Here is an 11908-nt window from a genome sequence, read left to right on the forward strand (position 1 = left end):
TTCTATTCGATTCGGTTGGTTTCACACTGACGGCCAAAGTGCACCAAATTACACACAAGTGCTTGTTTGTTGGTCAGAAGGTTCGCAGGTTTATAAGTGCTCTGTTAGTTTTATGTTTACGACTGTTTGAGCCAAAAACTGCATGAAAATGAGAGTGTCTGTCAAAGCAGTAATAATATCTGCTGTCTTTAAACTTCAGTTACTAAGCTGCAAGCATGCTGGTTCCTCTTTTTCGCTGCCTGCGCTGCTGAGGCTCAGTGTGGGTTCGAGGTGTGAGCTGTATTTTTACAGTGTGATAGCAAGCAGTGGTGTGGTGCGGTGCAATGACCACCTCTTTTTCCTACATGATGGGCTTGACAATAAAAGAGAGGCGCCCACAAAATTGACAGTCATTGACTGTTTGACAGTCTCTACTGATCTCACCACAGAGAGCCATGATGCGTTGGAATAGCAGTCTTTGTGCTTTGGCTGTGCTGCTCGTCCTTTTTGGCTGCACAGCTGGTGTATCTGGTAGCTGTAAGTGTGCACTGAAATTTTTAGTACTTAGGAATTCAAACGATGGTGTATTTCATTTAATGAAGTGTTTTTAAAAATATCCAGTGCTGCTTTTTTGCTTCACTTATGCTAATGTCAAAGAACAATGTGAGTAATATGAATGCTTGACTTTAGTTGCTTTGCATGAAGGATCTTATTACCGCGTATGACAGCGCTGCACCTGCTTCTTTCTTGGACACAAACTTGGTGGAAAAGTGGAAATATGAACCATTTAAAGCCACAACCTAGGAAATGACTGTGATATTGTATTGAGGATCGAAGGACTGTTGTTTTTTTGCGTACTCGCATTTTGTGTTTGATTACATAAAACCTTCTGACTTGTAAAGTTATTAGTTTGGAAAGCCTCTTTCTCTCTAACTCTCACTTTCAGATCGTCTGCCTACTAGAGTCCGCCTGGTTTGCTGTGAGCAAGTGTCCAGAATGCCTATCCCACGTAACATAGAGCTGATTGGATACAAGCACCAGAATGCATTGGCACCTTGTGTTGAAGCAGTCATGTAAATTTATCATTTATATCAATTTTGCATCTTTTATCATTTTTTTTATCATTTTCCAAGCATTCTCAGTAGCATATTTACAGGGTTTGACCACGTTTTTTAAAATATTATGTAAATTATTTGTAGATTTTACTCAAAGACAGACAAATTCTGCTCTGACCCCGCTGCCCGCTGGATCCAAAGGAGAAAACAAGGTATTTACACCTGCAGCCACCACAGTAGAGCCTGAGCTCAACTTCATCTGTTTATATGTTCATTTCTTTAGGACTGTCAGTGCTTATCTTTGGGCTCAACATGTTCTGGTCACTGATATCAATACTTATGAGACATAAAACTTGAAATTGAGTCTCTAAAAATAAGCCTGATCTGATGAATATATTACCAAAAGCTTCAGTAACTGTCAGTAAATATCATCGCGCATAAATACAGGTTTTTAAATATTCTCATTACAAGTCTTGACTAACATTTTAATCTCTAATCGTCCAGATCAGGTTTTTTGTAACTCGATCCAGTTTATGTACTTTAATATTAGGCATACACAGACATTTACATGTTCACAGAGGATTGAGCCGAATGTAGCCATTTAGGTCAAATTTTCTAGGCTAACAAAAAATTTTCCGCTTTTATTGTAAATAATTTTCCAGTTGAAGTTCACGCAGTTCATTTTAGATCTATGATGTGGTGCTTTTTTATCTTTTGAACTTTCGTTTTTTGATCATCATGCAATAGTATGTTTAATGGTGATTGTGATCCAGGTTTGATTGACCTCGATAACTTGGCTACTATTTTCCATCCTGCCATGAAATTTAATTTTTTTTAGTGATATAAACTGATCTGGTTTCTTTCCCTTCTTGGGTTGTAAAACCATCTGCTCCTCTCTCTCTTTTGCAAATTTTCATTTATTTGAAATAGTTCCGCACTGCAAGAATGTAGACCACTTAGACCACCTCTTTGACTGTTAAATAAACAGAGAGGATTAAATCTGGATCCGTCTCAATAGAGCCAATTCATTCAGACGCACCCGGATCGCCTCCGACCTTCTTTAAACAGCTTAATGGTCAGATTTGATTTGTCTGAATAAAGAAAGCAGCAGCATTCATATTAATCATACTAATCATATTAACCAATCTGTCTTACAGATCTGGAAGAGTACAAAGACTGAAAATGGCAAACCAGTCCAAAGGATTTCTTGTTCATCTTTCTTTAATATATACTTCTGCATATATACGTTATACATACTTACTAATAATATATGCTTAATAATGCATTATATCTAGCCAGCAGTGAGTTATTATTAGTGCATTTTTGTGCCTCTGCTTATACTGTGGTTTATATATGATCTCATTATGACTAAGAACCGCTGTTCCTAATCAATAAAGTACCATTACTCTGCAAAAGTGTGTTGGTGTTCTGTTTCCTTCTATATAACCTGTGTGTGGAGAGCGGGAGAGTTTCTGTGACTAACAGTGCTGCTTTATTTTAAGACTTATAATTGTAGTACTTCATCGTCCTGCGGCAGACAAACCAAAACGAAAGAAACACGAGATAAACTGCAGGTGAAAGTGTCGACGTCGTGTCGTCTCTATGATATTTATGCGTATTTATTTGCTCAGGCCTCTCATTCTTCAACATTTTATCGTCATTTCTCTTTCCTACTGTGAGTGAATTCTGTGGTCCCAGATTTTGTGGCACAGTATGTATGAATGACAAAAACAGGTCATTCATTTCAGAAGGACCACAGCTACAACGTCAAGAGCCTCTGGGGTGTATAGTATATCTTGCCTGTATATGTAGAAGAGATTTCCGCATCATCTGGAAAAAATGATGCGAAAGGTCCCTTGCAGGGCTTGCAGTGTGTTGCAAATGTTGATGTGACTCGATTATGTTACAGTGTTGAGGAAGAATTCTAGAAATACAAAATTGAGGGGGTTTGGCTGGATATTCAGAAAAGAGTAGCTCTTATTTGTAGGTAAATTTCAACAATAAATCTTTATTTGCTTTTTAGATCATGCATGAAATGATTTCCGCTGAAGCTTCACTGAAAGGCTCACCTCACTTTTTGATTTTGATATGCAGGCAATAGCCGTAATTATTATTAGCACTGCAGTTTGTAACGATGGCTGATCAACACAGTGAATTACTGTGCTAAGCGCTGGGATAGAGAGCAAAGGCTCCTTCGAGCAACCATAACTCATTAATGTCCTGAGCCAGTAGCTAAAAGGGCTCTGTTGTTCTGCTGGCTTCCTCTTATACTCAGAAAAGGAGCTACAGTGTGAGAGCGTGTGAGAACGTGTGAGAACGGGGGACTAAGAAGCATGAATACATTTCTATGCTGCACCATTTCACTTTATATGGTAATCTATTGCAACATGGTAAATCAGAGTAGGGCAAAGGTCTAGACCATTACTTTCTTACAATTGGCAGTTGTTGACATTATCTAATTTATGAGAGATTCATCAGTTGTGAAATGTGTTTTAACTTTTTGGCCCCAAATGTCCACAGATGTCCTCAATCAGCCTAATCAGTTCTACCTTAGAGCTTCAATGCAAGTGTGTCTATTCACTGGACACTGAAGTACAGTGTGGCCATAATGAGTAGCAGTAGCCAGTCAGAAATCCAGGGTTTTTATAATACTGCACTGACATCTTGACCTACATGTGCCCCACAAAATGACCCACGTTTCTCGGGTACAAAATTAGGGCTGTAGTTCGGTTTACGTCAGAAAGTGGCTCTCTTCACTTGCAACGAATTTGACACCCTGCCCACAGACTTTGCTTGGATAAAGGTCACATGCCTAAACTGTAGCATCAGCCTCAATTAGTATGTACTTTTATGCAATATGAATTCAGAGCTGTTTCATTAAGTTAATTAAATGTCTCCACAAAACACAAAGTGTCAAGAAACTGGAAGCACAGAAACCTGCTGTAGTACAAATGGAGCTCAGATAGAACAACCAGCAGCAGAGCAAACCCGGGTTCATTCGGAAGAAGCCGGTTCAGCAGATGAGGTAGGCCGAGGCTGACCGTGAGGATCTTGAACTTTAAAGTGACTGCTAAACTTCCTTTGGGATCAGTAAAGTATCCATCCATCCATCCATCCATCCATCCATCCATCCATCCATCCATCCATCCATCCATCCATCCATCCATCCATCCATCCATCCGAAGTTCTTGGGAAGGTGCAGGGGGTAGTGCTGTCGTCTCACAGTAAGAAGGGCCTGGGTTTGATTCCTTGGCCAGGCGACCAGGGTCCTGTCGGTGTGGAGTTTGGATGTTCTCCCAATGTCTGTGTGGGTTTCCTCCCACAGTCCAAAGACATGAAGTCAGGCCAGTTGTACATGGTAAATTGTCCCTGTGTGTGAGAAAGTGTCTGTCTGTCTGCCCTGTGATGGTATCCTGCCTTCCGCGGGTTGAGAGCTGGGATGAGCTTCAGCACCCCCCCGGACCCAGAAGGAGAAGTGGCTTAGAAGAAGTTGTTCTTGGCGTCATAACACGACACTGACATCACAAAACGGCTGATATTAAATATGGACTCTGGTGGTCAGTTTATTGTCAAGCCTCTTTGTTTGATGTGTCCATCTCCTTTTCTTAGGGAGGTTTTTCTTGATCAGCTACACATCCTTTCAGACCCATGGTGCTGAGTGGTCTTCTCACAGTGGAAGGATGGACAGAAACCCCTGTGGAAGTTTTCAGATCTGAAGCAGCTTCTTTTTCTGCTCTCTCTGAAATACAAAAGCTGTAAGTGCCATTTATCTGATGGGGGAATTTGGTGTCTACCAGGTCTTACTCATTTGTGAGGAGTCCCATCTTATTTTCCAGCTTTGGAACCTCTTCCTTTCCCTTCAACTTTCTCCTTTCTTTATGTAAGTGGATTGTCTTGTATCTGATTTCCTCAGAAACATCTGAAAGTGAATAACTTGTATTTAATGGCCATTTGACTGGAAATTAAACAATCGATGAGCGGTCTCTGACTTTTGCAGAGCATTGTGAATGCAAAGCAAAATATATTGTAAATTCCAGATCACTCGTCGCCGGCTCTGCCCTGATCCCACCTTCCTCCATCCCAAACCAAGCAAGCACTCAGGGTGATACCATATGTGTTACCCCTAACAGTCCGTGAATTATCTTCTATATGTTTGAATTTTTAACAGGAAGATCTGTTCTAATTACATGTTCTGTGAGATACACTGTTGAGTTCAATCAGCAAAAATATCTGTCAGATTCATTTCAGAGCAGGTTTACTGTAGATGACGCAGGGCGAGGATGAAAATTCAAAAGCACAAACTGAAACTAAAGGTACTGATACATTTCCCTTTCAAAAAGCAGGTTATCTTTCCCACTGGAAGTTGCTCGTGATTGGTCCCCACTTTTGAGCTGGCCAAAACGCTAAGTGAATGGTGAGTTATATCTGTTGGTTTTGGTGGAGCTTCACAGTAGTGTAGTGGTGCAGATCTGCAGGTTTATGATGAACATCCAAAAACAAGAGACTGATTTACATTACACTCTTGTATAAATAGTGAGATGTTTATGTCTGTGATTTTATGGTTAATGTAGCAGGAATGAAACATGTCATTAGATAAATAGATAATATACCAGCAAGATTTTTTCGAGAAGCTCCAAAGTCATCACTCCTTATTTTTCTCATATTGTTAATATTTCTATACAATCAGCTTCAGCTACAGTATCAGATGCCTCATAAATGGTGGGATACAAAAACTAGCTTCTTATAGAAGCTACAGTCAGGGTTTCAAAAATCCCATTCTGCTGAAACATCTAACTGATCTCATGGGAAGTGATGTAGATGAAGGAAAATTCTGAGAGATGGTTTTGTGGGATTTGCAGAATTTGATGCAGTTGATCATGTATTTGCTTTAACTGAAAGTTGAGGGCTGTGGGTTTTACTAGTTTGACCCTAAATTGGATTCAGTCGCGTTTAAAAAATCGTAGATGGGTAATTAATGTAAATGGGATTTACGCATAGGAGTATGGGATGTAGAATTCCAGGTTGGGATGTTTCATTTTGGGACAGGAAAATCTGTCTGTACATGTAGTCTCTTCTTATATGCAGAGGATTTTGTTCTTTTGGTGATCCCCAGTGCCGACAGCACATGACTGAGGTGTCCTTGAGCAAGACACCTAACCCCCAGCTGCTCCCTGGGTGCTGCGGATTGGGCTGCCCACCGCTCCGGGCAAGTGTGTTCACTGCCTCCTAGTGTGTGCGTGCTCACTAGAGTGTATGAGGTGTTTCAGTTCACGGACGGGGTAAATGCGGAGGTGAAATTTCCCCGTTGTGGGACTAATAAGAGTCTCTTAATCTTTAGTTCAGTGACACCTCTTGGTTCAATGGTTCAACTTAGAAACAAGCAAAAGGTGATCTGGTTTCCTCCCACAGTCCAAAGACATGCAGTCAGTCCAGCTGGAGATACTAAAGGATACCCCAGGTGTGAGTGTGTATGTCTGTGTCTCTGCCCTGTGATGGACTGGCGACCTGTCCAGGGTGTTTCCTGCCTCCTGCCAAATGACAGTTGGGATAGGCTTCAATGTGCTGGGTCATTAAAATGATCCAGTTCTGGAGTCTTTTTTCTTTAATGGTGGGTTAATTTTATAATGCATGTTGGGTTGTTTTGTCTGAGTCTCTTATCATTTGAGCAGCTTATCCTCCTGGGTCATTCTAACCACCCAGCATAATCGCTTAATAGCAGACCGTTTTATTTTGTCACACAGACCACAGAGCTTATTTTTGACAGGTTGGACCAGACATCAGTGAGTTGTCTGGTTGAATTCAAGCGGACACTTATTGAACCGATGAAGCATAAAGATGCCCCGCGATGGACTGGCGACCTGTCCAGGGTATCCTGCCTTCCGCCCGAAGACTGCTGGGATAGGCTCCAGCATCCCCCCGCGACCCTGACGGAGAAGCGGCTTAGAAAATGGATGGATGGATGGATGGATGGATGGATGGATGGATGAAGCATAAAGAAGTAGAGATGGAGTGAGGTTCATTTTTATGGTGCTGATTGTGGTACATGGCCCATTTTAATGCAACACACTGAGTGTCACAGTACATTTTATTACGAATATTAGTGAGCCATAAATCTAGGCTGTAAACTTGTGATGTCCTAATAGAAGTTAAAGCTAAAATAGGTTGTTTACCGGAGGCAAATGGAACATTTTTCGTGGGATGCTTAAGGATGCGCCGAACGATTTTCAGGGGTTGATTTAGAACCCCCTAGTACCCCTGTGGTGCCTCAACTGCCTCACTGTGTCAAAACACATTCAGAACAGTTTATTACATGTTTCATCATGCTGTGTTGAGTTTCTCTCTTAACCTCTTAAAATCCCAGGCTTATTACTTACTAATGCTTATTATGCAATAACTACAGGGACTTTAACGCAAACTGGCTGAGCTGTTCTTCGTTTATAGAAATGTGCATTAAAGCTTTGGGACACTGGCGGGCCCCGACTGTAAGGGCTTCATCCTCTGAAGATAACCATGAAGATATCTTGTGTCTACATTAGTTGTGTCTTGGATGGTTTTAGCAATCCACTGAACAAGAAAACAAGTGCAGCATTGCATAATGCTACTTCAGATTTGATCCATTTACTGTCCATTTAATGGCAATTTTATAGTGTGTGGTTTGTGGTGGTTTAAAATACAGGACAAATAATTTCATTGACTTTTTTTTGTAAATGATTACATCGTCAAATGAAATTCTAAAAAATACAATCCGCTTCAAAAGAAAAACTGCCCATAAATAAGATGAAATAATGGAAAATCAGCTTTTTAAATGCCTTGGTAAACATTTTAAACAGGTGTCTAATTTAGAAACTGCTGCATTCATGGTTGGTGTGCAGTCGTATAGCAGTAGTAGTTGATGCTTGGTTCATCCTTCTTCTGAGACGTCTTCTCTGGTGCTGAGAAAGTCAGGTGGGGGGACACAGAGGTTGGAGACACTGTCGTCTTCTGTCGTCTTCTAAGGAAATGAGAAAACGTATAAAATCAGGATCTGATTGGCGCAATATTGTCTAAATTTTATAGCACTTAAAAAAAAAGTACACGTTAATCTTACATAAGCTCGTCAATCTTCTCCTGCACCCAAGGCTGTGATGCATCCAGGCAGTAATGTTCATTTTCTGTCTCAAAGCTGTCAAAAGCAAGTTTTTACAGTAATGAATACAATTATCTTTTTAAAATGCACTTAAGCAGTGCAGGTGTGCTCTGTATGCTCTCTAATTGGCAGAAGTGGTCCTTACATGACAGCTTTGACGCATGGAGGGTTCCTGTCTTGTAACCTGTATGCTTTTAGGGGTTCCACCACCCTGGACCTCGAGACAGAGACACAGCAGGGCCTTCTAACATTCTCAGCAACTAAATGAGCAAAAAAACCAAAACACATGAAGCAGCCGATGATTTAAAAACACAACACGAATGAGAAATGTTAGAATATTGTTGTACGTCTCTCTTAACCTCTTAACTGTCCAGAGCCCGCCGCTGCCCCAGTGTTTTATCACACACTGCTGTAACCTAAGAACAGCTCAACCAGTTGGAATTGAAGTCCCTGTAGTTACTGAACAATAAGTTGTAGTATGTAATAAGCCTGAGATTTGAAGGGGTACACATTAACATTTAACATTAGGCAAATGCCTCTCTCTCACTTTCTCTCTCACTTTCCCTTTCAGTTCCATTTTCAGCAATGGAAAAACATATCTGTAAACAAGTGGGGTAGTTGGGGGCTGGAGGTTAGGGAGCCCTGTGACCGGAACGTCGCCGGTTCAATCCCCAGAGCCGACAGCACATGACTGAGGTGTCCTTGAGCAAGACACCTAACCCCCAACTGCTCCCCGGGCACTGAGGATTGGGCCCACCACTCCGGGCAAGCATGCTCACTACCCCCTAGTGTGTGTGTGCTCACTAGAGTGTATGTGGTGTTTCACTTCACGGACGGGTTAAATGCGGAGGTCAAATTTCCCCGTTGTGGGACTAATAAGGGTCACTTACTCTAATCTAAAGTGGAGTAGGTCAGCGCAGTCTGACAATTGCTACGGTGGCCAGGCTCCTCATCACAGCTACACTGGTCTTCATTTTCTGACCTGATCTCTGTCTCGTCAGAAGAAGTGGTTGATTACTGAGGACGAAGCTGTGGTCTCAAGTCACAGCAGAAACAGGAACTGAAGGAAGTGGAGATGTTCCTTTGCGTCCTAATAGAGTATTTCTGTCAGAGGTGCGTCCCTTTTTCTTTCGGATGATAAAATTAAACTTGGCAAGATTGAGGACTGTATAAAAGACATAAAAGATTGGATGTCAAATAATTTTCTGCTACTTAACTCAGATAAAACAGAGGTCCTGCTTCTTGGTTCAAAATTAGCCAGAAACAGACTGTCTAACTCAACACTAAAACTTAACAATCTCTCAGTTTCATCAAGCTTATCTGTTAAAAATCTTGGTGTTGTGATAGACGCTGATCTCTCCTTCGACACACATATAACTAATATCACTAGAACAGCCGTCCTGCATCTTCACAATATTGCTAAATTAAGAAATTCATGATCTCTACAGGACGCAGAAAAGCTAGTTCATGCATTTATCACTTCAAGGCTGGATTATTGTAATGCCCTGCTGTCTGGATGTCCCAGCAAAAGCCTTAACAAGCTTCAGCTAGTCCAGAACGCTGCAGCCAGAGTCCTCACAAGAACTAGGAAGTTTGACCATATTAGTCCAGTTTTATCAAACCTGCACTGGTTACCAGTTAAATTTCGCATTGATTATAAAACTATATTACTGACATATAAAGCTCTAAACGGACTCGCCCCTCAGTACCTGAGTGAACTTCTCTCCTACTGTGAACCATCACGCCTACTTAGATCACAAGGTGCTGCTCACTACTGGTACCTAGAATTAATAAAGCTACATCAGGGGGGAGAGCTTTCTCATACAAAGCCCCCCAGCTCTGGAATAATCTTCCTGCTAATCGGGAATCAGACACAGCCTCAATCTTTAAGTCTAGGCTAAAAACTTACTTGTACAGTCAAGCATTTGGTGACTAGTCTTCCCTGTCAGGTCTAGACCTGCTGGAGTCTCTGCTGCTCTGTTTTACTGTAATCTGTGGTCAGCCACTCTTTACAGTACTAACTCTGTTTTTTTCTTTCCTTTCTCTGCCGAGCTGATCAGCTGCCCATCCTGTGCGTCTGATGCTGTTGCCTCTACTGCCTTGATTGGTGCCGCTGCTCACCAGCCTTCTGGACCGGTTTGACCACCACTGAGCTTCTTGCTGTACAGCGCTGTGCAGTCCTCATCCTCAGATCTTCTCTTTTCCCACTTTACTATAAAACTTCATACTAATAATGTTTGCTGTCCGGTGTCGACCAGAGGAGGATGGGTTCCCCTTCTGAGTCTTGGTTCCTCTCAAGGTTTCTTCCTCTTTTAGGGAGTTTTTCCTTGCCACCGTCGCCGCTGGCGACGCTCATGGGGCTCGGACCCGGAGTTTCTCTCTTCTTTTCTCTTCTCTCTGTAATACTGATTGTTCTGTAAAGCTGTTTTGTGACAACACCTGTTGTAAAAAGCGCTATATAAATAAATTTTGCTTGCTTGCTTGCTTTTCTCTACTCAGTCAGACATGTGGCTCTGTCGGGAATCTGGTTCTCTCCTTTATTTTCTTTTCTTCAGTGCTGAGGAGATTTGACATTAAGGCTGTTTTCACACCCAGTTCGTGTGCTAAAGTCTGCTCCAGAGTCGGTTCGGTTGGTTTCACACTGCCACAGCTAAAGTGGACCGAATTACACGAGTGCTTGGTTGTTGGTCAGAAGGTTTGGCGGAATAGAAGTGCTCTGTTACTCTTATGGTTACGTCCATTTGAGGTAAAAACTCCTACTTTACATGTAAATGAGACACTTAACATCTGTGTGTCACAGTCAAAGCAATAATACTAAACTTTACTTAGAACAGAGTCTCTGCTCATCTCAGCACAGAGAACTCTAACGTAGAGTTTTGTTTAGTGTATCTTGCCTATATGTGCAGAAGTGATTTCCAGATCATTGTGAGGTGAAACAGAAGTTGGAGACACTGTCGTCTTCTGTTGTCGTCTGAAATGAAAAAAAAGAGAAACCATATAAAATCAGGTTCTGACAGGTGCAGCATGAAAAGGTGGAGTCTGTGAACTTTACAGCACCTTTAAGATAGAACTTACCTAAACTCTTCAATCTTCTCCCGCACCCAAGGCTGTCTCGGATCAATGCAGAATCGTCCCTTTTCTGTCTCGAAGCTGTCAAAAGCAAGTTTTTACAGTAATGATTGTGTAATTATGTTTCTTAAAGATGCACATTTGTAGCTGTTGGTGTGCTCTGTATGCTCTCTGATTTGCAGAAGTGGTCCTTACATCACAGCTTTGAGACATAGATGTCTGCTCTCCTGTAACCTGACAGATTTGAGGGGTTCCACCACCCTGGACCTCGAGATAGAGACACAGCAGGGACTGACTTTCTCAGCATCTAAATGAGCAAGAAACCAGAAACACATGAAGCCAGTGAAGAAAAAGCACCACACAAATGAGAAATCTGTTGGAATGTTGCAGATCTCTCTTCATATGAAAGCTAAATTAACATTAACAGTTAACATTGGGCAACGTGAAGCGAGTATATCCACTCAGTATGGGTCCATTTCTGTTATCAGATTTTAATGTAGCAGCAAAAATGTTGGTCCACAACTATAAAACATCACAGCAATGGTTAATATATCTGTAAACAAGTGCAGTTTACCTGCTGAGGTCCAGATGGTAAAAGCGACGATTGCTACGGCGGCCAGGCTCCTCATCACAGCTACACTGGTCTTCATTTTCTCACCTGATCTCCGTCTCGTCAGAA

The 11908-nt window shown here is 41.7% G+C and overlaps 1 protein-coding gene across 1 annotated transcript; it reads right to left on the reverse strand.

The window, feature by feature from the left end:
• Positions 1-7576: 7576 nt before the first annotated feature.
• On the reverse strand, positions 7577-11908 carry LOC119262394. Its single transcript, XM_037534235.1, has 7 exons — positions 11804-11908; positions 11425-11536; positions 11236-11310; positions 11055-11131; positions 8306-8420; positions 8122-8196; positions 7577-8025 (listed from the first exon to the last, which is right to left on the reverse strand). The coding sequence occupies exons 1-7, from the start codon at positions 11877-11879 to the stop codon at positions 7890-7892; spliced, it is 666 nt and encodes a 221-aa protein (XP_037390132.1). The 5' UTR covers positions 11880-11908; the 3' UTR covers positions 7577-7889.

This window comes from Pygocentrus nattereri, chromosome 24 (genome assembly GCF_015220715.1).
Source record: "Pygocentrus nattereri isolate fPygNat1 chromosome 24, fPygNat1.pri, whole genome shotgun sequence".
Taxonomy (NCBI): Eukaryota; Metazoa; Chordata; class Actinopteri; order Characiformes; family Serrasalmidae; genus Pygocentrus; species Pygocentrus nattereri.